We start from the raw sequence: 27006 nt of genomic DNA on the forward strand, positions 1-27006 counted from the left end.
CCAGTTACCTTTCATTTTCTACTCGCACTTTCATTTCACCTGATTATTGGGAACCAGATGGATGATTCTCCTGACAAATGATTTTGTGTGAAAATGTGGAAGTCACTGGATTTATGACAGCCAACATTAAAATCTATTTCAAGAAGCACTCTCAGTCCATTTCAATCCATTTTTCACAGAAGATTGGATCCCTAGTATACTGAAGTCCTGTTCAGACACTTACCTTTATGTGGATGGATCAAACTGCATGATGGGGAGCGGTTAAGACCATGCAAATTAGCCCTGCCCATGCCTCATCATATGCTCAAAGCCCCACCTCCATACACATAACAGGTCTGAAGCAACAAACTATGTGCCCAGCATTCAAGATCATGGATAGAAATTTCCCTGGGTACAGTGTTTGTCAATTCAGACAAATGCTGTATATATGAGGGCAAGAGAGGAGGGGCTTTGGGCATTTGTTGGCTCAGGATAGGGGAATACCATCATATTGTTTCTCCCTCCACTATATGATTAGAAATACAGGTGTGCACCACTTAATGATGGGGATATGTTCTCCAATTCCCGTTGTTATGTGATTAGGTTGTTAGGCGAACATTCAGTCCAATCTAGTGCACTTTGTTGTGTAAACAGAAACTCCTTGCCAGAAACTAGCTGGCTGCACAGGCTACTGGAAATAGATTGCCTCTTCTCTACATTAAGAGCCTCTTTGCTGTGCTTTGACCACCATCATATATGCAGTCTGTTGTTAAGCGGAAGGTTGTTAACTGGTGGACGCCTGTATTAGTAAATGAAATATTGCATTTGGATCAACACTTCTTTAGAAGATGAGTTTTTTGAGGTGGTTAATGGAGTCCAAGTGTTTAACTATTGAGTTTGTGAGAAAATGACTTGTGAAATAATAGTTTAAGGGCCCAATCCTATCCAGTTTTCAAGCACTGATATGGCCATGCCATGTGCAGCATCCTGCAGTGAAAGGGCAGTCATGAGGCCTCTTCAAGGTAAGGAAACTGCATTGCAGCTGCATCGGATCTGGAAAGCTGGATAGGATTGGGTCCTATGAAATGTTGCTGAAGGTCCTTTTCTTAGCAGTCCAAACTCTTCCCTTTTCCATGTGTGTCTCTTTCAGATAAGTTCTTACGCTGCCTACCTGCATGATGCAGTTCTACTTTATGCATTATCCATAAAGGAAATGTCAAAAGAAAAGGAGAATTTCCATGATGGAAGGACACTTGTCAACCATTTGAAAGGCTACAACAAAACGCCCTTATATGGTAGGATTAATGGTAGAGTTTTAGGCGCTGTCACTCCAGAGGGCCTGTAGATGTAGCTCTATAGTGGTATACTTTGAATGCAGAAAGTCCCAACATGAATCTCCAAGTATCTACAGATAAAAGAGGTGGCAGAGGCACTACTAAATAGAGAAGACGTTATAGATGTGCTTGATTGAAGCACGAATGCTCTGAATCTATATAAGGCAGCTTCATATTATGAGTACATTTCTGTGAACTTCTGAATATATGTAAGTTAGGACTGAGAAATATTTTAAGAAAGCCTAAACCTTTTGCTGACCTGAAGGATCAAAGAAATGTCACGTCACAGAGAATGCTTGGTTTCAGACTGCCTGGTGACTCATTGGTGGCCCTAAAAGAATTGTTGCCCCATGTCAGGGCCAGCCCAAGATCTCCTGGAGCTTGAGCTGGTGTGCCAAATGCAACACTCTCTTTCCTTCTGATGGTGGAGAAAGTAGCGGAAAGGAGTGGGTAGATGTAAGTGGGTGCCCTCTGCAACTGCCTCAATTGGTCTCATGGTTGAGCCAGCCCTGCTCATGTGACCTTTTGGATTATATGTATAGTCAAACTGGCCATGAAAATTCCTACTATAAGGCTACAATCCTATACACACTTATCTGGGAGTAAGTTCTATTGTACTGAGTGAAATTAACTTTTGTGTAGGCATGTATAGGAATTGGCCCTTAAGGGTAGAATGGGTTGGAGACATGAATATGCCTTTGCAGAGTAGTGTACTTAGAAAGGGGCAGAAAAATAATCCCTGTCAAAGCAGGAAAAATGTGTTGAGCTGTGTATAGCATTCTAATAGGAATATTTTAAATTTCTTTCTGGTTTAGGTATTACTGGCCCAGTGCATATTGATGAATTTGGGGAGAGAAATATGGATTATTCTGTATACGATCTTCAGGAATCTGGCAACTCAGTACGCTTCATTCCTGTTCTCAACTATGACAGTGAAAGTAAAGCAATCAGGTAGCATGCATGTGAGAGTACGTACTGTGTGTGGTTCACAAATAATTTAACTTCAAGTTTTCCATGGTTTTCTCTTTATGATAGTCTTGCGATCCTAACAGTATCTTACCAATGTCTCTAAAATCAGGAAAAAGGTTTAAAATTCCAATATTTTTTGCTTTTTATGCCACTAATGACATCCATTATGGAGTGAAATTTAAAGCAGAAATGATTATTTCTTCATGCGTCCACACCTTCTTTTAATCCATAATTCCATTATAGTATGTGGACTACTCCCAGTTTGACAACTAGGATTCTAGGATTGAAAGGAATAATATGCTGAAAGTCTGGAGTTGGCAAAAGATGCATTAGATCTGGTGAACGTCGTGTTATTGAAACAATTGGATGATCCATGTCCAGGGTAGCCAGGTTTCCCCTTTTTCCTCTTTTTTAGCCTCATGTCCTGGAAAAGAATTTAGATGTCCTCCTTTTCCCTATGAGTGGGCCCCTGCTGGCAGCACATAGCCTTCTTGTAATTAATAAATTATATGTAATAAATTTTATGTAATATAGTGTTAATAATAATAAAATGTTTAAATTAACCACATGAAATCAATATACAAATGTTTTTAGCTTTTATTTTGTCATGTCCTACATTTTTCTTGGATGTCCCACTTTTGCCTTTGCGGTTATGACATCTGGTCACCACGTCCATGTCCGTATCTATAGAAAATGATAGTGGACATTCTTGATTAACAGCATGATTCCATACAAGGTTTATTCAAGAATAAGTCCCACTGTGTTGAATGGAGATTGCTCTCAGGAAGGTGAGTATAGGATTGCAGCCTTAGGGTTATTGACCTTACAGTTCATTGAAACTGACATATAAAAACACAGAGATTCCACAGCATTGCCTGTATTCAATGGCAAATTGTTAGGGACAATGAGAGCTTATTGAGTGACATGGAAGTGCAAAACAGAGTTCAAAAGCACACGATATTTATACCTTGTTAGTGAGTTTTCTCACTAACATCAGGGGTTGGGCATCATCAACCCCTCATCATCAAGGGTTGGATAGGAATGCATCAGGGTCTGGATAGGTTGGACATCGTCAAAGGCCCACACCCATAAGATGGCTTAATCGGTTTGGCTGCTCTCAGAACCATCAGTACCTCTGACAGTAGTAGCACCCCATGTGTCCGCACATTGAGATTAGGAGTTGCCATAGGGGAATCAATGCACCTTACACCTTCCAGCAATGTGGTGCTGCCACTTGATTAGAGTTCTACATTGCTCCTGTCAGATACAGATATGGTTTCATGAGTGTCTGGGTCCATTTCTGCATAGCCACTGCAGCTCCGTATTTGTCATTGTTTGCGGTATGCATTCGCAGGCACGTTACAGAAAAGAATGCTGAATAGTATTACTCTTTGCAAATATTTGTTTTCCAACTTAAACAGACTTAACACATCTGAAACAGTAACCAGAAAAAACCCCACATGAAAAAACCTTCACAAACTTTGTCCACAAGAGCTAGGGTTAGGGCATTATGGCTAGGATTAGAGTTACCATGAGGGCATTTTTCCTGTGAGCAATTCTTACTTGGGTTTTTTTCATAAAACCATCTGAAACTCATCTGTTAATTTGGGTATTACATGTAGAATATATCAGGTGTAATTTAGCTTTAAAAACACAACCCTTTGCAACTCATAAAGATACATTTGTCAGGTAGTGGGTCACCCACCCCAGCCTTCTTTCTCTGCTGACAGTCAGTAGTGGATATTGTAGAGAAGATGGACAAGATTACTTTCTCAAGCATAGTCTCCAAGATGCCTTGAACATCAGGCTCCATGAGGCTCATGAACATCAGGCTCCATCCATAGCTAGGAGGTGATGGATTTGTGAGAACAGGGAAATTTATGTACGGTTGCAGGAGCTGACCAGTTTGACTTGGGCTGTTGCTTCAGGAGCTACACTGGCTGCTGGTTCATTTTCAGGCACAATTCAAGGTGCTAGTTTTGACTCTTAAAGATTTTTATGGCTTGGGACCAGATTATTTGAGGGATCACCCCATATAATCCTCTGAGGTCATCACCTCTTAACCATGCTGCCACTGATGGAGGTGAGGGGGAGAGCCTTCTCCCTGGTGATAGCTCAATTGTGGAATTCCCTCCCTTTGGAATTAAGAATGGCTCTCTCTCTCTGGAGACCCTTCGGCGGGACCTTAAGACCTTTCTGTTTAGAATGACATTTTTAATCAAATCAAATGTATCAAATTTTAATTAATCAAATGGAATTTTAACTGTTATATGATCCACTGGGATTTGCTTTGTATTTATTATTTTAATTGTTTTAATGTTTTATTATTGTTTTTAATACTGTAAGTCGCCTTGATGGCCCCCTTCAGGAGAAAGGCAGGATAAATAAATAAGTAGCTATACATTATATATTTTACCAATATGATGCTTTTTCTGAACCAAGCTCAGTACTGTACAATTATAAACCTTTTTTGTTTGTTTTTTGCTTGGGACATTAGTGTCAGCTTTGTTTCTCAAAAAACAACGATACTACATTCACTGCAAAGTAAGGAATATATGTGTGGAAGTCATTGTTTTCTACAAGATGAGAAATAGACATTAACCTCCATCCTGTTTATTATCTCTGCCCATAGACCAACTCCAGAAATTGACTACGTCAGCTGGTCAGGTGGAGAAAAACCAAGAGACAAACCCCTGTGTGGGTTTCACAATGAACACTGTAGAACTCCAGTAATCAGTGAGTATAGTGGCATTGCTGGAGAAGGAAAATAAAGGAGTGCTTTTCTCCTTCTTAATATTTCCCATTCAGAGATTAAAATTACTGGTTTGCATCCATATGTGCCTTATGCTAACAGAAAGGCCTGCACAAGGCATGATTCCCCCCTTGTCCACTGTTTCCTGCCAATTTTTCTTTTCTTTTTTATAACTCCCTAGACTTCATTCTACACTGTTCTGGAGCTGCTTGACCCTCAATACTGGATTTGGGAGGCACTGGGGTGGGCAATGGGAGATATGGGAAACTCTCCCCATGCCTGTCTGAGTAGGTGCAGGCATGGCCCAAGATCAAGGGTGGCTTAAGGTGGAGTGCAAATGCTGCCCCCTGCCACTGCTGCCTCTGCCAGCTACCCTGCCGTCCCACTGAACCCCCTTCAAATAAGGGGGAGAAGAGGAGAAAAAGCCCCTTTCCCCTTTCCCAGTGGCAGCCCCCTTCTTTCTCCAGCAGCACTGGGTGGGGAAGAAGGGGAGAAAGTGCCATGAATGCTGGCCATGAATTGCCACCTCTTTCTCTTTGTCCCCTTCCTTGCCATAGGGAGGGGCAAGGAAGCAATCAAAGAGATATGCAGAAACATCCCAGCACACACATCAGATGTCTGCCTTAGTCAACATCAGTGGTGTATAGACGCCAGTGGGGAACATTTTGAGCGCTTGGTCTTATTCATTACCTAATTAGACTAAAAAGGGTGTTGGGAAAACCCAGCAGGGCTTGACTCGAGTCAAGACTCTGAGTCACCGCCCCCTGTGACTTGACTCAAAAAAGAGTCCGGGGCACTTTCCAAATCTCCAAGTCACCTTTTAGTGACTTCAATGGACTCGAGTCGCTACCCCCTTTAAAAAGCCGACTGTGGAAAAAACGGGGCTGCTGTTAGGCTGTGTGTGTGTGTGTGTGTGTGTTGGAGTTATCTTTGAACATTCCTCCACTGTCTCTGCCCATCTATAGGGCAGGAGGGCTGGGAGGGACTGAGTGAGAGCTGAAGCAGAAGCAGCAAGAGGGAGGAGGAGGGTCACAAGCAGCAGCTGGGAGGCTTAACAGGTCAACCTGATCCTTGCAGCTCTACTCAGAAGTAGTCCCACTGTAGCTGGTCATTCAGTGGGGCTTTCTACCCCAAGGAACTACAGAGTCAAGAGAAGCCATAAGGTTGGAAAGCAGCACCGGGCAAAATAGTTTTCTCCCACCTTCATGGGCTTTTGCAGCCAGTTGTAAGGCAAGAAACCCCTTGGGCTCCTCCTTCTGCTCTCCCTCAGCCAATAAAAATATCCAAATACCCATAGTTTGTTCAATGATAATTGATTCCTTCCTTCCTATCAGAGATGGAGAAAAAGAGCTCACTCCCACCTTCCCCCTCCCGTCTGATTCATTAACCCTTTCCTGCCTCCTGGCTGGAACTCCCTGCTGCTCGCCGGTCAGAATTATGGCCCCACGAGGTTTTCCACATGGCGAAAACAGTAAGCAAGCACTCCCAGACATAGGCAGACTCAAGTCAGCATGCGTGGGGATGAGTGCTGAGTCAGGGGTCCTTTTCAGTCCACGTGCATGACTCACGAGTCGCGGAGTCACCTAAAATCATGCATTTTTGCGACTCGAGTCCGAGTCACCTGACTCAAGTTTCCAACATTGCTAATAACTAATTAATGAGTAATTGCATATGCACACCATGTGCAGTATATGCGTGAATTATAGTATGTGTATGAATTGTAGTATAATAAATTTGACACTGAAAGGTGAGTGTGTGTGAATGAAGGAGCTCCATTTGCCTGTGCCTAGATACTGATGCTGTTCTGTCCTTTGTAATTAGAAGGTATGGCACTTCTTATCATGCTAACTGTCCTGATAATAACAGTATCGGGGGCCTTTGCTGTGGTGGTGTTTATCAAGGTCCAGAAGGGGAACCTGCAAAAGCAAATCAATGATAACTGGTGGAGAATTAATTATGAGGATATCGTTTTTGGTGATAAGAAGGTAAAGTATGATTTGTTGTACGCTGAACCCCCATACTCATATCTACTCAGTGTTTATTTCGGGGAGCAAAGGCATTCTTGTAAGACAAGTTGACATGGTGGTCACATTGCTCTTACTGGTCTTTTGTCTGTGCACATGATTAGCAAGATTGATTGTGAAAGTGCTCCTCACAATCCATTCAGGTTGCTCTGGCCTGCCAGCCAAAGTCATCCAGCCCGCAGTTCAGCTTGAGAGGCAAAGCCTCCCATACAATAGCATCACTAGGGTTTGCCTCACCCAGTATGGGAGGCCAGCACATCACCCCCATGATGGACAGGACAATGCCCCAGGCGGTGGGCATGCTGATGCACCATTGCCCTGGTCCACTGGTGATTTTGCAGTGCCTTTTGATATAATAAAGATATTTTAACCTGGTTTGTTTCATTGCATTCTGCAATAAATTCCACATTGAATGATAACATAACATGGCCACATTATTCAAAAGTACCAAGATTTTAAAATTTTTGGCCAGTAGTTGTGTCACCCCCCCCCCCAGCTCATGCACATCACCCAGTGTGGCCTGCACACACACACACACACACACACACACCCTGCACTCCTCTAGTGATGCCACTACCACTGCTCCCACACAAGTTGCGGGCCTTTGGGGTTCATTTTACATGAAGTATAAAGTGTTTTGAAGTGTTTTGAAATCGGAATAATTCAATGAATTCAAAATTTCCTTTGAACATTCATTTCAGAACTATTTGCATTCAGACTAACTGAGCAGCCAGTAACATAGCACTTAATGTTTACTTTCAAAGGTAAAATGTGATGCTTCTCAAGCAAATACACCAGTTTCCAAAGGAAAGAACTTTGGTTCCCATTTGTTTATTTCTAGCAATCATTTTTCTGGAATGAATGACAAACAAGGGAAAGAATTATTTTACACCACAGTAGGAGTTTATCAGGTATGTATATAAAGGCCAGAGATTTGTATCTGACTAGGCTTGTGCCTATTCACTTCTAGTATGCTTTCTGGCTTTTTTTATATTTTCTATTCTGATCAGGTGAACAGGGCACAAGCTGCCCAAGAGAATAAAAGCCAGAACAATTCACAGGATTCATAGTTATAAAACTACACCCAGAATCGATCCCCAGAGCCTGTCTGGTAAACCCACAGGCTTGGATTGTAAGATTGATCTCAAAGTCTTTCCAGCTTGGGTGGGGGGCACACACACAGTGCATTTCAGCTATCTCAAACTCTTTTGGGATTAGTGTTGAGAAGTGGGGCTCCTCAACAGATAGCTTCCAGCTTTGAGTCAGTGTGGGAACGCTTGAAGAGAGTTCATGCTTGCTGTCTCCTCCAGGGTAGGTGCCCACACTAAAGAGGGTAGGAGCATTTGGTAGATAAGACCTGTTGCATAGTATCTTATTGATTGTATAAATGCAGCCCATTTATTTATTTATTTGCAGATTTATTTGCAGATTTATACCACCTTTCCCCAGCTGACAAAACTTGACACTCAAGGTGGTTTACAATGCAGAAAAAACATCCAAAATAAAATGACAGAACTTGAAAACCACAGTCCCCATAAAGCAGAAAAACCAAAAACAGCAGTTAAAACACAAAAGCATAAAAAATTAAGATGATAAGAACTCCGATAGTCCCCTCCCAATATCCCTATTCATCAAAATTCCCCTTCCACTCTATTCACCACCAAAAGCCATGTGAAATAAGAAAAGTCTTCAAGCGCTGTCAGAAAGTGACCTGGGAGGGACTGATCATAATTCACCAGAGAAGGAATTCCACTTTTGGGGGGCTACCACTGAAAAGGCCCTTCTTCTTGGATTTGGATTATAAACCATAACTGCATTGTATGTGTTTATTGGGGGGGGGGGATACCAGGGCAATGAAGCTGTGTGAGTGCTATGAGCCTTTATGATTATTAGTTCTGAGCAATGTAACTTCCCTTTTTGCCATTTACATCTGTTTAAAACTTTGTTTTAATGTGGAGGCCATGCACATTTCTGCCACTCAGCTGCTGTTCAAGAATGATAAACATTATTTCTTGAAGCCACAAGTGGTGAAGTGTGCTTTTTTGTCTTCACATTTTAAACTTACACTGTTTACCTGTACTCCTGTTTAAACATTCCTTTGGCCAAATACGCTTCCAGTGTCTCAGTCTTGCATAGTACTACAAATGTAGCCAGATAGGCTTATAAAAGTGGTAAATGATGCCAATCTCATTCCTTCAACAACATGGCATGTATTATATACTACTGAGGTATTGCATTATTGTCACTGAAATGTCACTTGCATCAGGATCGTGCTGTTGCAAAAACAACCTTGCCTTGTGAGACACTTCATGTGATCATTCAGAAAGGCCCCTTGTACATCTTTGACATTAACTACAAGCTCATTTCATTCATTTCTCCAATAAAGTTTCTATCTTCCAGGTAATTTTACACTTAGTTCTCACCCTATTTGTTTCAGGGAACGCTTGTTGCGCTCAGATTTGTTGATAATCAAACAGGTTCATGGATTTGGAAACCATCAGTTCTTCAGGAGGTTCAGATGGTATGTTTTGTTTTCATCTATTGCAAGTAGCGTTTGATGCATGTTTTTGATCATAAAACAGATATTGCCACATGGCCTTTCCCAGTTTGAAGAGACACTTTGCCAACAGTCTGAGGCTAAGAGGCAAAGAAGGAAGGCCCATAGCCAGGGAGACAGACCAGGGACAGACTGCACTTGCTCCCGGCGTGGAAGGGATTGTCACTCCCGGATTGGCCTTTTCAGCCACACTAGACACTGTGCCAGAACCACCTTTCAGAGCGCGATACCATAGTCTTTCGAGACTGAAGGTTGCCAATACATATTGCCACATCAAGCAATTGATCTGAGAGTCGCTTATGAAATTCACTCCTGAAGGAAGTGAAATTCCACTGGAACGATTCATGGGAAGGTGCAGTTCCCAGGTTCCTCTGAAAAATAGATAAACCGAATGACTATCCAGATGATCCGTTTTGATTATCTCCAGATCTGTTTTCTTACCTTGCCCAATGTTAATACTAGGTTGAATGTAGGATTCTGCTTCCAAGCCATAAAAGCCGCTTTCAAGTCAGTGAAAATGTCTTTATTGGTGTCTGTTTGGTTAGCACTTTCTCATTCCCATGAAAGGATGTCTTTTCAGTGCAAAGATCAGAATGGAGGGTGATTCCATATCCTTCCCACCTCAAACCAGTTGAGGAGGCATCATATATGAGACACCTAATTATTGTAAATAAGAGAAGACACTACACCAACATCATATATGGAGCTGTGTCCAATGGTTGTCAAACTTTTTAGAGGCCCTAGAGGCTGCTGCCTGATTTATAAATGCCAATGGATATGGGTATAATGGTGATTGGACAGCAGTGCTTGTTTAACCATCGATGCACATAACCTAATTTGCCCTGTCAGTTTCGTGACACAACAAAAATTGGGTCACAGCCCACTGGTGGGTGCTGGACCCACAGTTTGAGAACCATTGGTGTAGATCATATGGGTTAAAGTGGTCTCATAATTGAAACCTTTTGCAGTGCAGGTAAGGGGAGTCAGAGTGGACTGAAGAAAACTTGGTTGTGTGTGAACTGCAGGCTTGGTTATAGTTTGGATCTGTGTCAATGCATGTCAAGATTGGGTGCACATTTACCAATGTTTCTTTGATTCAGATGAGAGAACTCAGGCATGAGAACCTAGTAGACTTCTATGGGATATGTCCTGAAGTTCCAAACGTCTGTACTGTAATGCATTACTGCAAGAAAGGAAGCCTAAAGGTGAGAAGTTTGCATCCAGGGTCAAAACAATTCTTATGTTTTAGTGAGATTTCAAAGATCAGATTAGACTCCATTTCTCCAGAGGAGACTGATAAAGCAGTGTGCTTTCTGGGGATGTGGTACTGTCTTGACTGTTGTGCATTTCATATTATATGTATCACAGAAGTCCCTATAGGATCCACCTGAGGTAACTGCAGGGCAATATACCATATATATTAACAGCTGCTCTGTTTGCAGCCTAAAAAGAAGCCATTGAGAAAAGATGGAATGCCAGATACAAGGGGGGGGGGGTGACGTGGTCTCTGGTTGTCATGTGTGCTTCCTGAGAACTCTGGTGGGCCACTGTGAGATACAGCAAGCTGGACTAGATGGGCCTTTGGCCCTATCCAGTGGGGCACTTCTTATTTTCTTATGGAAGAAAATATTTGTGAGGGGTGCCCTGTGAAGGGGGTGTCTGGGGGGTCACCTGGCTCGGTGCCAAGGGTCGGCTGGGTGGTCTCTTTGGAACCCCTGGGTGGGTGTGTCCACCTCCCTGGGGTTCCCTGCAGGGGGAGCCTCAGACCAAGTCAGGGGGAGGGGGTTCACAACACCCTTGTCCTCCTCCCTGGAGGCAGGACCTGAGGCCCTTGGTCTTCAGGCAGGGGTTCCTGCTCTAACCTCCTGCCTTTCCTCTCCAGAACTGCCTGTCATCACAGGCTTCCCTGCTTTTATCCTCCCCAGCCACACCCTCAGCTCCTCCTCTTCCTCCCTTTCTAGGCTTAAAGGGCCCCAATCCTAGCCTGCTTCCCTTCTCTCTGGTGGTTACAGGGGATCCTGCCCTGCCTACTGTTCTGGTCAGGTGAACTCTGGGGGGACTGTCTCTCCCACCCAGCTGCCCTGCATCTCGCCTGGTCAGCTGGCAAGGTGGTGGTGGCTCTCTGGCCAGGCGGTTCTGTCCCTGGCCCACAGCCAGGTAAGGTGGGGGTCTGCCAAGGGCTTGACCCCTGACAACATTTAAACAAAATTAATGATCTTCATCAGTGTCATGTAGATCTCAGTGTCAACAGAAACAGATCCAGGCCAAAGTAGATTTGACACTGCTTAGTATGGAGGTTATTTCCTCATTAAGATAGTAGACATGTGGGGCTCAATCTGGATTGTGGCCATAGCAGGGTGTAGAGGGTGTTTAAACCTTTCCTTTACACCTTTTCCACACAGAAAATCCTTGACAAGGAGTAGCCAAAAGTTAAGTGAGGGGAGTAGTGCATAGTGTTAACCCCCAGCATACTCTTCCCTGCTTCCTGTCTTTACAGAGTAACTGAACAGGGGGAGGAATTGATAGTTCTATTTCTTCAGTTCTATCTGCTGCTGCCATCCCAGACTAAGGAGATCAGGTAGAAGGGTGTCATCTGGGAAAAAGACACCCCTCCAAAGACAGCACAGAAACAAAGGCTTCTGGATTAAAATGAAATTTCATTGGCGACTGTGAACGGTCAGATGGAATAATCCACTAAGTTATCCTTTAACTAGGCAGGCAAGGAGTCAAAATATATCTAGTTTATAGATAGGAGAGAGAGAGAGAGAGAGAGATGAATTAATTGAATAGGGAAAAGGGTAGAAAAAGGTACAACAAGCAGGCTGATGAAAAATGCCTGAATATGGCTGGCAAAAATATAGCCTGGATGTTATAACTAGCAATGGCCAGTAGAAGGACTGGGGTAGCTACTTTAGAGAAAAGCATGCAAAACCCCAAGGATGGCTACAGTGGCTTGCAGTGAAAAAAGCAAATACAACAAAATGTATTCCCTTAATGCATCTAGCCAATTGCAAGCTGCTTATATTGTCTCAGGAATCCTTGCCTTCTGCAAAGTACTCTCTGGAGAGTACTTGGGTGTGCCTTCTGTGAACTAGCAAATGATTCCAATGGTGGACCTAGCAATAAAAATAAATCATCCTTGTGCTTGATCTTAAGAATCCTAAATTTGGTGATGCCATGGTGTTACCTGATTGGATGAGTGGCAGCAACCTGGCCATCCATCCTACCCCTTTACCTAGATAGGCAGATTTGGGGAGATGACAATCTCAGTAGGATAGTTGGCTAGGAAATTTGTTCTCTGGCTGGAAGCCCAGACATATAGAAGGACCAGCATTCAGGTTTGTGGCTGTTTAAGAATGATGTTTCAAACAGTTGTGATCCTGGCCCCTTTGCCACCCCAGCCAGGACTGCAATATGCACCCCACCCCCCACCCCCATGTGGCCCAGAGGCCTAAAAATGTTACTTCAGGTTTTGCCAAAAACTGGAAGTGATGTTTTTAGGCAATCTGGAGACCTCAGAAGGCCTTCTGGGGGTCTGGGCAGCTGTACATGGCCTTTCTGGCCCACAGGCCTTCTAAGGCCCAGTAAAAGGGCCTAAAGGAAAAAAAAAGGCAGCGAAGGAAGGGGTTGCGGCAATGCCTCTCCACTGGTGGTGCCCTGGGGTATTTGCCCCCCAAACCTCCCAGGTATGCCTGTAGTTTCAAATTAAGGACAACATTATAACTGTCTTCATAATCATTAGCTTACTATTCTGGCCTTAATGGTTGAACCTCTTTAAGGGCCCAATCCTAGCCATCTTTCCAGCACCGGTTCAACCATAATACAACCCCGAGGTAAAGGAACAAGTGTTCCCTTACCTTGAGGAGACCTCTGTGACTGCCTTCCCACCACAGGATGCCATGCATGTCCCATTCGCACGGCTGGACTGGCACTGGAAAATTGGATAGGATTGGGCCCTTAGATGTTTAGTTGATTTGCCTTTAGATGGGGTATTTGTACAGTTCTCAGCACAATTGCCTCCTGGTGGTTTTGTCAATCTTTGCTTATACTTATTGCCAACTCCCCAAAAGAAGCTCAGCAATGGATGAGTTGCAAAGTGAAATGACAAGGAAGAACTAGGCATGAAAGAAAAAGAAAAGAACTGCAGGTATAGGACTTTAAGACAAAACAGAAAATGTCAGTGCCGCAAAAGCACCTAGAGTCATTATGCCATGGACAAGAACACATGAAGCAAGGCTGAGCTGTGTGCAGATGTAAACTAGCTGTCAAAAGAAGTACTTTCATTGGAAAGACCTTTGAACTGATTGTTTTTCCAGGATGTTTTGATGCACTCTGATATTGATCTGGAATGGATGTTCAAAATCTCCTTTGCCTATGACATAGTCAATGTGAGTATGGCACAGTGGAATTGCTGACTGCTAGAAGGTGAGATTCAAAATGCAAGAGTGTCAAATAAATAATACTCCTCTTTACTGCATCTGGGCTTGAAGGACAGATTGTGGTGGCCGCACTTGGGAGCCACAGACACGCAGTTAAAAAGCAACCACGCAACATGCTGAGATCAAGTTCAAGTGCCATACAAAGAAGTGAAAGCTCTGCAACCTGGTATTATAAATCTGTGAAATGAATGGCATGCCATTGAAAGTGGTTCTGGATGAAAATGACTGTGAGCCTACTCCTGTCTACTCATAAGTTCGTCCCATTATAGTTAATGGGGCTTACTCCCAGTACAGTGTAGATAGGATTACAGCCTGTATCTCTTCTAAGCTCATTTCATTTGCTCAGTACTCCATGCTGACTGTGCTATTTGGCTTTGCTTTCTGTACAGCATGGGTTTTATGTGTGTATATGTTTGTTTTCAGGGTATGTTGTTCATCCACAACAGCCCGCTGGGATCTCATGGCAATTTAAAGTCTACCAACTGCCTGGTGGACAGTCGCATGCAGGTGAAACTGTGTGGATTTGGCTTGTGGGAATTTAAGTATGGAAGGAAATCCAGGATAATAACGGAGGACTCCAGTTATGAAGGTAAGATATTTAAATACTTTGGATTCCATAAAATACTGTGGCAGATTATACTCACCACCATCCACCTAGAACACTTTGGTTGTGTCAGTTTGAATGACTTTGCAAGCATTCATGTGGTACTAAGATCGTATCCAACCAGCAGGTGCACAGACTTTTCTATGCATTGCCTGCACCATCTCAATGGGGGGGGGGGATTTGGCAAATACTCCCTGGGTTTTTAAAAGCAATCCTCTGTTGTTACCACTCTTGCCGCTGTGTGTGTGTGTGTGTGTGTGTGTGAGAGAGAGAGAGAGAGAGCTCCACCTTGCTGCACGTGTTCTGGCTACAGAGATTTTCAGCCCCCCCTTCCCCTCTTCAGCCTCTTTGCTGCCTCAGGGGCTCCAGGAGTGTTGCTGTTCCTTTGCAAGGGGAACCTCTTCCAGAGCTCCAGGGCTACTCCCTGCCTGGGCAAAGCAGAGCCTTTTTGCAGTGTTTTGGGCTGCCTGGAAATAGAGCAAGTCACCAGTGCAGGGCAAAGGAGGCAAAGGTGCGTGTGACTTTCGGTTCCCCCACCCCATTCTTGTTGAGACAAATCCGCAGATACAAAATCTGCCGCACCTATATATATATATCTGGTTATGCTATTATGGACTATAATATCATGCAAGCTAAACTGTTCTCCCAGCATACAGGCCACATTTCCAGGACTCTGGTCAAGCCACAAGCTCATGGTTACACAACCACCCCTCCCATAGTCACACATTATGCAAGGAAGTCTTGTGCCTTGTGATTATCCAATCACTGTTTATGCAAACTTGAACTGCCTTCCTGTGTTTTAATTCAATCACTGTTTAAGCATCTACTATATTACTGTATGCAAACTTGAACTGCCTTCCATGATTTTGGTGTTGAAATTCTGTTTCTGATTCATTGCATTGTACCTATGTTTTCCACAGTCTTTGTTAAGTTCTAGGAAGCCAGCCATCAACACCTGATTGAATTTTGCTGATAACTGATCCCCATTCAAATGTGTTAGCGTTCCCCAGCCTTGTGTTAGCAATCAAGCTACCATTCAGCTCAGCATGTAGGCACTGTCTCCCAACCCCTTATAAGAGAGAGCTTCCTCTCACATGCTCTCTCTTTCTCCAAGGCCCAACTCATTTGTATTGTGACAGAGGGTGCTCTCCACAGGACTCTCCCCCCCCACCCCATAAGAACATAAGAACAGCCCCACTGGATCAGGCCATGGGCCCATCTAGTCCAGCTTCCTGTATCTAACAGCAGCCCACCAAATGCCCCAGGGAACACACCAGATAACAAGAGACCTCATCCTGGTGCCCTCCCTTGCATCTGACATAGCCTATTTCTAAAATCAGGAGGTTGCACATGCACATCATGGCTTGTACCCCGTAATGGATTTTTCCTCCAGAAACTTGTCCAATCCCCTTTTAAAGGCGTCCAGGCCAGACGCCAGCACCACATCCTGTGGCAAGGAGTTCCACAGACCGACCACACGCTGAGTAAAGAAATATTTTCTTTTGTCTGTCCTAACCCTCCCAACACTCAATTTTAGTGGATGTCCCCTGGTTCTGGTGTTATGTGAGAGTGTAAAGAGCATCTCTCTATCCAGTCTGTCCATCCCCTGCATAATTTTGTATGTCTCAATCATGTCCCCCCTCAGGCGCCTCTTTTCTAGGCTGAAGAGGCCCAAACGCCGTAACCTTTCCTCATAAGGAAGGTGCCCCAGTCCAGTAAACATCTTAGTCGCTCTCTTTTGCACCTTTTCCGTTTCCACTATATCCTTTTTGAGATGCGGCGACCAGAACTGGACACAATACTCCAGGTGTGGTCTTACCATTGATTTGTACAACGGCATTATATTAGCCGTTTTGTTCTCAATATCTTTTCTAATGACCCCAAGCATAGAATTGGCCTTCTTTACTGCTGCCACACATTGGGTCGACACCTTCATCAACCCATCCACCATCACCCCAAGATATCGCTCCTGATCTGTCACAGACAACTCAGAACCCATTAGCCTATATGTGAAGTTTTGATTTTTTGCCCCAATGTGCATGACTTTACACTTACTGACATTGAAGCGCATCTGCCATTTTGCTGCCCATTCTGCCAGTCTGGAGAGATCCTTCTGGAGCTCCTCACAATCACTTCTGGTCTTTACCACTCGGAAAAGTTTGGTGTTGTCTGCAAACTTAGCCACCTCACTGCTCAACCCTGTCTCCAGGTCATTTATGAAGAGGTTGAAAAGCACCGGTCCCAGGACAGATCCTTGGGGCACACCGCTTTTCACCTCTCTCCATTGTGAAAATTGCCCATTGACTCCCACTCTCTGTTTCCTGGTCTTCAACCAGGTCTCAATCCAGGAGAGGACCTGCCCTCTAATTCCCTCCCCAACTGCTCTACACAACAGGTAACTATCTTGTGCCTGGAACTCTTTCCCTCCCCCCCTTTTCCCTCCTCTTCTCTCCCCATCTTAAATTATCAGCTGGGATTGGCATAGCAGGGACCCCTAAAATCCTTCCCTACAACCCTTCCTTTTTCTGATTTCCTCAGATAAACCAAATACTCTTCACATGCAACCCCCATGAAAGCTAGGTACATTGGATTCAAGCATTAGGACCAAGAAATATCATTTCTCCATGTGCATTATTTTTACCTTTATTTTTTGTAATAAACCATAATCTTTTGTTGAAAGTTATCTTTCTTTCCTCTGTAAGCAAAAGGTAATTTCTCTGCATTACGCCATCTTGTTATTCCGCCTACGATCCTAATGTTCCAATAAGGGTAGTGTAATAATTCCCCTAAACAAAACAGCCCTTTTGGTAACAATTTGACTCCAGGTAGATTGGCAAAAATGTATGAAAATGTACTGAACAGATGTTGGAAGTGTAAAAGACAAGAAGGAACATTCTATCACATGTAAAAAAGCAAAAAATTTTGGATTTTGATACACCAGCAAATGCAGTTGATACTGAAGGTAAATTTACAAATGAAACCAGAAGCTTTTTTGTTGGAATACTGGATGAGTCGATTTAGAAAGGCTATGAAACTATGTTTTTATATATGACAACTGCTGCAAGAATATTGTATGCCAAATACTGGAAAGTTCCAGAGATACCCATATTGGAAGAGTGGTGGCTAAAGGTATTGGATTTGGCAGAAACAGACAAACTTACAATTCTTCTTAAAGACAAGTCAGTAAAATCTTTTATGGACAATTGGAAACCATTCATGGACTTCCTGCACGTTGAAGAGAAAGTGGGCCAAGTGATTTATGGGTTTGATGAGTAGATAGGTGTTAACTTTTTATTTTCTTTTTCTATTTGTGTGGGAAATGTATTTTATAATCGGTGTAGACTGCTAAAGTTTGAAAATTTTTTGTATGATTTTGTAGTAGAGTAAGAAATGTTTGAGATCTCCACATTTGCCATAGAACTTATAATGTTTTTTAAATTGTTTTTGGGCGCAGTTCTAACTTGCGCTGGAACAGGCAAGCCAGGAGGCTTGCACTGTATCAAGCGCAGGATTGTGGCTAGAAGCGGCTTAGCCAGAGGCAAGGGGAAACTTTTCCCCTTACCCCTGGGTAAGGGCTGCTGACGCCTATGGGTCTCCTCGGACTTGCATCACCTCTTGAGGTGGCAAAAGTCTGAGGAGAGCAAAGTGGCTTGAAGCTGCTCCATTCTCCCCAGGATTGGGGGCTGGGATCCGGCATAACCACCGGATCCTAGCCCCACCTCCCGCTCCCTGCCCGCCCGCTCCTGGGGCCACCCATCACCCTCCCCCTGCCAACACAAGGAGCTGGGGGGAAGCTGGCGTGGAGGCAGGCCAATGCTTCTCGGAACTCCGGCCTGGCTTCCTCTTGAGGAGTTGCAAATGTGCTTTAAAGCATGTTTGTGACCCTCCCAGGCCAGCCCAAGGGACGTGGGCCAGCATAAGGTACAGTTTGCATTGCGCCCTTTGTGTATGTGTGTATGTGCACGCTTTGTGTTTTTTTTTATAAAATTTAAAAAGTATTTTAAAAAAATGTCCAAGGAAAAGGGAATCTTATTTTTTTTACTGTGGCATCTCTTCTGTTGGAAGTGTAATCCTGTATTTAGCTTCCTAGTCCATCACAGTGTCAAATGTTTGTCCTGACGTGGGGAGAGGGGGGCAGTAGGACTGCAAATAAGCCTTTGAAAGCTTTTGAGAATGCACTTGATTCCATGGATTCCAATTAAATATTTTGGGGAAAATAACTGTAAGAAAGATGAATTTGCCTTTCTCATTTGTGGCCTGCCTCTAGGATGGATATGCCTGTGACATTTGCTTCTGGCTGAATTTTAGACAAATAAAAATCTGGACAGAATGCAAAAATAAATATAAGAACATGGAAAGCTGTCTTATGCTGAGTCAAATCATCGATCCATCTAGCTCAGTATGATCTACATTGACTGGTGTTCTGTGACTCTCCAGAGTTTCTGGTAAGGTTTTTCCAGCACTATCTGGAGGTGCTCAGGATTGAATCTGAGATCTTCTACATGAAAAATATGTGCTTAGCCATTGAGCTATGGCCAAAAACACCTATAATCCCTTGCCAATCGGATCTGGAATTGTACCATGCAGTATAGAATGTAAGTACAAACACCTTGAATTTTATCTTACTTAGACCTCTCATTCTTTTGGTCTTGCTCTTTTGTTATTATAGATCTCTACTGGACAGCCCCGGAATTGCTAAGAATGGGGGAGTATCCATTCCATGGCACGCAGAAGGGGGATGTCTACAGCTTTGCTATTATTATGAGGGAACTGATATACAGTCATGAAGATGGTCCGTTTCAAGACCTAAATATGAGCACTGCAGGTACACTTTTGTTTTTTGCTTTGAACTTTGCTCTGTAATTCATTCTTCCTTGCCAAGTGCCATGAACTGATTAGATAATTTTAGACAAGCAGCTCTATCTAAGCCTCAGCTGCAATTGGGGATAATAATTCTTACCTCACCTTACAGCAGTGGTATTCAAACTGGGGCGTCTTGACACCCCAGCCTGAGGATCTTGGTCCCTTTCCCTTAAGGGGCTGGGGCAGCCAGGAGGCGGGGAGGAGGCAGTGGCACGATCCTGGGAATTGCGCCGCTCAAGGGGGCTACAGGGGTTTGGGTACACTTGCCCAAGCCTCCTGCAGCCTCCCGGAGGTGCGGGGAGCCCTGCACGACCTTCAGCAAGGCTCCCTGGGTCAGAGAAAGTGAAAGCGGGGTGATCGCACCCCGCTCCGCTAAACCAGAAGTGGAGTGCGAACGCTCCACTTTCCCTTCTGACGGGGCTGCAGGGACTGGGGTGCACCCTCCAGTCTCTGCAGCAGCCGTCCCTGGGTGTGGGGAGCTGGGTGCGAGCACCTGCAGGGCTCCCCAGGTCAGGGAAAGTGAGTGTGGAGAGATTGCACTCCGCTTCCGGTTTAGCAGAGGCAGAGCGCGATCTCTCCACTCTCACTTTCCCTGACCTGGGGAGCTCTGCAGGCACTTGCACCCAGCTCCCCACACCCAGGGACGGCTGCTGCAGAGACTGGAGGGTGCACCCCAGTCCCTGCAGCCCCCTGAGCAACGCAATCCTGAGGATCACATCGCTGTCTTCCCCTTGCCCCTGCTGCCTCCTCCCCACCCCCGCAAAGACTTACTGTGGAATTCAAACTCCCTGAGAGTTTGAAAACCGCAGCCTTACAGGGTTGTTGTTGTAAGGAAAACATTGAAATAATACTTGTGTGAAGCACTTTACACGCACAGGATACAAATGTGAATGATTGTTATTATTTTAGCTCTTCTCCATTTGAATGGACGTTACATATACATTGCTGAAAACAGTAATGAAAAGCTGTCCTATTACCATCAAATGGAGTGGTATTTTTTAATTGGTGCAGCATTTCCATGAGCAAGAATTGTACACACAGGCTCAAAGAAAGAACCCCCTAGCATCACTAAATGAGTGATGTAGCATTGCACAAGGACTTCATAGTTTCACAGACATGAACACTTTTCTGGGATGGAAGAATGAATTGACTGACAGCTTCAGCAGTCTCCGGTGCATAAGATTTACTGCTTTACTCCTGACACTTCCCCCAAATTTGAATTTTTTTTTAATTCAACTGAAAGCAAAGTGAATATTCCAAAATCTGACAAATCACCTTGTCAATTCCAGAGATAATAAGCAGAATTAAAGATCCCAAGTCTCTCGTTCCGCTACGCCCATCTCTTTCAACAGAGGAATGTGATGAAAGAATCATTGCATTATTGAAGGCATGCTGGGATGAAACTCCAGAGAGGAGGCCAACATTCTCCTACGTGAAGAGAGCTCTGAGAGATGCCAGTCCAGAAGGGTGAATCACTTTCTGTGTTCAACTTCACTTCTGTTTGTTGATTAGTCAAGTGAAAGTACGAGTCCTTTACGAAAGTACGAGTGAAAGTCATCGTATTAGTCCTTATGTTCAACTTGCCAAACTCTGTTACTTACTGAATGTATAAGGCAAATTGCATATGCATTACATCTCTATTAATATTCCTATATGTCTGAAACCACCACCACCACCATCCCCTCAACCGGGAGCTCCTTGTGAACTGGAAGCAAGTTTCCGATCAGTGAGAAGGCTGAGAGTCAAACTACCTCTGATGTGAAGGCCCAATTATTGGGGCTGATGTGCTTGTTTTTAATAACACAAAGAGCAGCCAATTTGTATCTCTCACTGGACTGGCATTAATATATGAAGGCCTGTGTTAGAGGTTCATTTTGCCTGCTTATAAGATTGTATACATGCAGCACAGCACTCTGTAGATAGAAAGAATTCTAAAGAAACGGAACACAGAACATAGGAGCAATCCGAGAGACCTCCATGCCCCCAAGCAGACAAAGCCAAACACAACGGGAAGATGAATACTGTTTCTTTAAAAAGTTACTAACTAAACTCAGAGGCATAGTACTGCAGTGGTTCTGCTGCTTCTCAGCTGACTGTGCCCAGGTTTAGGTGCTGGGGGACTCATATTCAGCACCCTGGCCTCTCACTTGGGGGGTGCCTTAGGGTTCCATCCTGTCCCCTATGATATTTAACATCTACATGAAACCACAGGGTGAAATTTGGAATTGAGTGTCATCAGTACGCTGATGATGCTCAGCTCTATCTCTCCTTTTCATCATATCCCGGGCGGTTGCTGAGGACCTGGAGCACTGCCTGGTGGTGGTCAGGGTCTGAATGAAGGCCAGTAAATTGAAATTAAATCCAGACAAGGCAGAGGTCCTCTTGCTTCAGAAACCCGCAGTGCAGGTATTAGACTATCAACATGCTCTGGATAGGGTTGCACTCCCTCTGAAAGAACAGGTGCACAGCCTGGGGGTGCTTCTGGATCCACAGCTTCTCCTGGATGTCCAGGTGACAGCTGTTGCCAGGGGCCCTCAGCACAGGTCTAGCGCCGGTGCTAGCTCAGCATTGGCTGGTGCTGGGTTAGTGCTGGTGGATCACTGGTGCTCCGTGGTTGAGTGGTCATGCAGGCCACTGAGTGGTGGAGAGGTGAGTGGGGGCATGGGGGGAGGTGGGGAAGACCAGTTCCAGGGTGGGGGTGGGGGGAGGTAGAGGGCGGGGAGAGGGAGGGGAGGAGGCGTGCTGAGGGAGGGAACAGGGTGGGAGGGAAGCAGGACTGGTGGAACTCTGCTCCGCTGGATTCTGTACCCCTGTGTCGAGTCCTCTGCCCGACACAGAGGCTCTTGGTTGCAGGACTACTTCCCTAACCCAGGGGAAGGGGATGAATGGATACAGCGGCAGCCATTTTCAGCACCACAGCAGTCCCTTTCTTCAGGTAGCTCAGGATTGGGCATTCCGATTGTAATTGTTTATAATTTTATGCTGTGTTTTATGTATTAAGTATGTAAACCATCTTGAGCTTTGGGAAAGGCAGGGTATGAAAGTTTTAAATAAAATAATAAATAAATAAACATTTCCAAAAAGTCATTTCAGTATCTTGGACAACATGGTGAATAAATTGGAAAAATATGCAAATCATTTGGAGGAAGTAGTTGAAGCAAGGACAATCGAGCTGGTGGCAGAGAAGAAGAAGACAGAAAAGCTTTTGTCAACCATTCTTCCTGGGTAAATGAAGCCCTTAAATGTTCTATTTTTGTTTTTAATTTATGAAGCTATTCTTCAGTAGAAGTTACCCTAAAATGCTTTTCGTTTTAGAACAGTGCCAGGTCAATAACCAGTGTTTCAATGCTTTAGTGAGGGCCAAGGGTAACGTCAGGGGTTAGCTAGAGCAGGCACTGGCTGAGGGCCCACATCTGGTCAACCTTTGGACAATCAGTGACTGGCCCTAAATAGAGTGAAGAGCTGGTGTATAGAATGTGCTGAGAATTGGTTCTCACTACTATTTCCTTTTTCAATCCCATCTTGCTCCACCTTGGAAATCCAAAATGTTGATTCTGCCCAGATTGCTGGGAAATGTAGATGGTCATATGACCTTTCAGAATGGCAATGTTCTGAAACCTGGCAATGCCTATATTTTTTTCCAGCAAATCATCTTCATTGCTGAACATAAAGAACTAGAGAGTCTGTACTTAACAGAAAACCATCTGAAAATGTTGTGTCTTCCACCCTACATGCACCTAAGCATGCCTAAATTCTTCATTGATTTTGATGGGAAGCAATTGTATGTGACTCTGCGTATGACCCAGTATTATGATGTATGATAGAGTCAACTGTGATGTCTCTTCTGAAGTAAAGCAAGCAAGCAGTAAAGATCCATGAAATGCTGTCCCTTCCCCTCTGCTGTTCTAGCTTCATCAGAGAGCAGCTTGTTGCTGGGAAATCAGTGGAACCCGAGAGCTTTGATTCGGTTACCATTTTCTTCTCGGACATTGTTGGTTTCACCAAGTTGTGTTCTTTCAGCTCTCCGCTACAAGTGGTCACTCTTCTCAATGACCTGTACAGTCTGTTTGATAACATCATTAAAACATATGACGTCTACAAGGTAACACTGCAGGAAAGAAATGGGGCTCATTTTCTGAACATTTCGCTTATTCAGCTACTATTAATACCAGCCTGTTTCTGATCACATGTCCAAAAATTTCATTTCAGATAGAGAAATGACACAGAACTGTAGAAGACAACAATGGGAAGGCATCAATAGGTCATCAGTGTTGGGAAAGAAGGGGGGAGCAGAGCAGTCAGTGAAAGCACCCCTCATGATAAATTAAATGATACCACATGGCTATTTGCTATTAATTAAAACATACACAGGAGTTGAGGCTTGGTTAATGTTTCATAAAAAATACTTTACTTACAGTTCGTAATTGCTTATATACAAGCAATTGGTCAGAGGCTCCAACTACTTTAGAATAGGGAACCCAAGAGTTGTTCTCTTTGTGTGGAAGCCTGGTGAGGATGGCCTGGCGGGCATGAAGCCTTGGCAGAACACATCCTTTTTCTTGGATGGTCTGGAAAGAAGAGATTTATTCTTAATTCTCCTCTTTTGAATCTTGTCTGGTCAGCTTTTTAAATTGTATGGATTTCAGATGTTCTGTGGAATGAGAAAGCAGGTTGCTATCTCTTTGTGATGACTAAGGGCCCAATCCTATCCAACTTTCCAGCTCCTGTGTAGCTATAATGCAGCCCCATGGTAAGGGAACACATTGAGAAGGCCCAGTGACTGCCCTTCCACCACAGGATGCAGTACAACGCCACTAGCACAACTGCATCAGCACTGGAAAATTGAATAGGATTGGGTCCTAAATTCACGCCCTTTCTAAACACCAGAAAGTTGAGATTTCTATGTTATAACATGGCAGGGGATTCGCCAGCACCACTGGCTGGACTGTCGCAAAAAGTGCTGTGAGGCACTTTTGTGCCACAGGTACTAGCACACCACCAGTGTTGGGCCCAGGGTCAGTCAGCATAGAACTACAGTGCCAGAGAATGAACGGTGAGGGCTCCCGGCAGTAAGTTCTACCACAGGCTGGCAGCAGGTGTTTTTGGGGTGAGGGGAGGGCGCGGAAGGAAAATAACTGGGCAGGGGAGGGCGGGGGAGGTGAGAAGTGGGTCCAGGAGGGGAATGGAGATGGTGGCAGGCTCTGCTGCCATATCAAAGCCCGCCTCCCAGGCTGGGAAACCTGATATGGGTCTCTGCGCCCGCTCAGTAGTGGGCACAGATCCAACGAGACCCATTGGGGCTGCCTGGCAGCTACATGGGGTAAAGGAACAATTGTTCCCTTACTCTGAGAAGACCTGGCACTGCTTCCCTGTCCCATTGGATGCAGAGGTTGCCATTTCGGCGCCGCTGTAGCCCTGGGCACTAGGGAAACATAGGATTGGGCTGCCCATTAGATAAAACACTAATATTCCTCACTCTTGCTTTTGGCAGCTCATTGTTTTCTGTCCTGTTGTGCAATTGTGCCAGCACCAATGATTATTACCTTCATTGTTTGCAGGTTGAAACTATTGGGGATGCCTATATGGTCGCCAGTGGCCTTCCTGTTCGCAATGGGACAAAACATGTTGAGGAAATTGCTACAATGTCTTTGCACTTTCTCAGCACAGTCACATCCTTCAAGATTGGGCACATGCCTAATGAGAATTTGAAGCTGCGTATTGGTATTCATACAGGTAAAATTATCAGCCTGCTCTCCATCTGATTTTAGAGCCATTTCCATTCTTTCCACCAGTAGGAATTGCTTTGCCTGCCTAGACGTACATCACTGACAGCCATTTGAGAAGACACTTGTTATTAGACATCTGTGAATAGCTGCACAGACCAGACTTCTAATAACTCAACACTTTATTGCTTACAATGTGTTGGAAAGGCCAAGGGCAGGAAAGTTTAGGTTAGTGAAATAATTTATCAGAGAACTATCTCTGATTACTGGTCCATCTAGACCATTTGTTCAGGCCTCTAGGGGGATAATACAAGGTCAACCACTCAGGTATAGCAAACCTAGTCATGAAGTGACCTGAAGAAGCTGGCCAGGCTGCACCTATGGAGACACTCCTAAAAAGAGAGACACTGTCTAATGTGTTTACATTACATTTAACCCTAAAGGCCAAGCTGAGGGGTATGCTATGCTGTCCAGGTTTCCACAATAGAAAAAGAGCTAACTCCTTCACTGCATTTGAAGTTCACTTCTGAGAATTCATCTGAGTACTTGGTGGTGGTGGTTTTGGGAAGAGTGAAAGAAGCTCTGTGATCTCTGTTAGAATCTTCATAAATTTTTGCAATATGTTTGAAGGTTCATCATAGTCTGGGTTTCCTAAGAGAAGAAAAGAACTTGTGTTCTCAGTAAGAAAACATTTTAATTTCAATATCATTGAAATCATTGATCAGGCTTCTGGGAATAGTATTTAAGTATTTACCAAGGTGTGCATCATGAACTCAAGCTCATAAAACATTTGTGGAGATTGCAGATACATGATATGCAGATCTCTGGGTCAGATGTCACCATCAATGACATGTCGGCCAGTAAGATGATATTATCTCATCATAAGATAATGATAGTTATCTCATCCTGAGATAATGTTAGTTGTATAAACTTGTCTCCTAGAATTTAGATCTATGTATTTGTTCCAGTTTATATCTTGTACTGTTTCCAGGAACTTGGGCAATTAACAACACATTTTGAAAACTAAAGAAATGATTCTAAAATACATTGTGTTGGATACACATCCTTTCTTATGCGAGTGCCATTTCCCATTTGCACAAGAAAGAGGCATAAATTTTGTGCATTTTTTCCCCAATTATTCCTCCTTCCCTGTCCAGTCTTCTGTGTTCCCTGAAGATCTGGGAGACTCTGTTTGGGGGATCTTCAGCAGTGGCATATCCAGAGTATGGTGAGTGGGGACATCTGCCCCCAGTGCCAGTTGAGGGGGGTGTAGAACAGTTGCATATGAACAGGGATGTCTTGGCACAGAAAGCACATCTCTCTCCAAATATTCATTTACACCATTCGTCTTTACAGTAAGAAGAAAAACACATGGAAACATTGCATTTCTTTGCTTGTTGTGCCTAAGGTTTTCTTGGTGCTTTCAATGTTGTTGCAGGCCCTGTTGTCGCAGGGGTGGTAGGGATCACGAGGCCACGTTATTGCCTGTTTGGAGACACCGTGAATACAGCTTCAAGAATGGAAAGCACCAGCTTGCGTATGTTTCATTATTTTATTCCCAAGGTAACAGATAAGCTGAGGTAAACTGGAAAGGTCCATTTGCTAACATATCCTGCCGCAGAAGCCAGGGCAGAACAGGCTGTTATGGGTTAAGAAGAACTGTCATAAATGTGCACTACTGAAGAGAAGATTTCAGAGTGGTTGATAAGGAACAGGGCTGGTTTAATCCTTTTAACAAGAATGTCCCCACCTTGTTGTATAT

The 27006-nt window shown here is 44.1% G+C and overlaps 1 protein-coding gene across 1 annotated transcript in view; it reads left to right on the forward strand.

The window, feature by feature from the left end:
- Positions 1 to 27006, forward strand: part of LOC136645223 (guanylate cyclase 2G-like) — a 52862-nt gene that overhangs the window by 21742 nt on the left and 4114 nt on the right. The window contains exons 5-19 of the mRNA XM_066621461.1: positions 1130 to 1274; positions 2129 to 2264; positions 4915 to 5018; positions 6901 to 7019; positions 7823 to 7969; positions 9496 to 9579; positions 10716 to 10820; positions 13932 to 14003; positions 14478 to 14643; positions 19328 to 19483; positions 20811 to 20988; positions 22606 to 22746; positions 23431 to 23623; positions 25080 to 25254; positions 26683 to 26781. Coding sequence (XP_066477558.1) covers positions 1130 to 1274; positions 2129 to 2264; positions 4915 to 5018; positions 6901 to 7019; positions 7823 to 7969; positions 9496 to 9579; positions 10716 to 10820; positions 13932 to 14003; positions 14478 to 14643; positions 19328 to 19483; positions 20811 to 20988; positions 22606 to 22746; positions 23431 to 23623; positions 25080 to 25254; positions 26683 to 26781 — 2020 coding nt within the window. The remainder of the gene's footprint in view (positions 1 to 1129; positions 1275 to 2128; positions 2265 to 4914; positions 5019 to 6900; positions 7020 to 7822; positions 7970 to 9495; positions 9580 to 10715; positions 10821 to 13931; positions 14004 to 14477; positions 14644 to 19327; positions 19484 to 20810; positions 20989 to 22605; positions 22747 to 23430; positions 23624 to 25079; positions 25255 to 26682; positions 26782 to 27006) is intronic.

This window comes from Tiliqua scincoides, chromosome 3, assembly GCF_035046505.1.
Source record: "Tiliqua scincoides isolate rTilSci1 chromosome 3, rTilSci1.hap2, whole genome shotgun sequence".
Lineage (NCBI taxonomy): Eukaryota > Metazoa > Chordata > Lepidosauria > Squamata > Scincidae > Tiliqua > Tiliqua scincoides.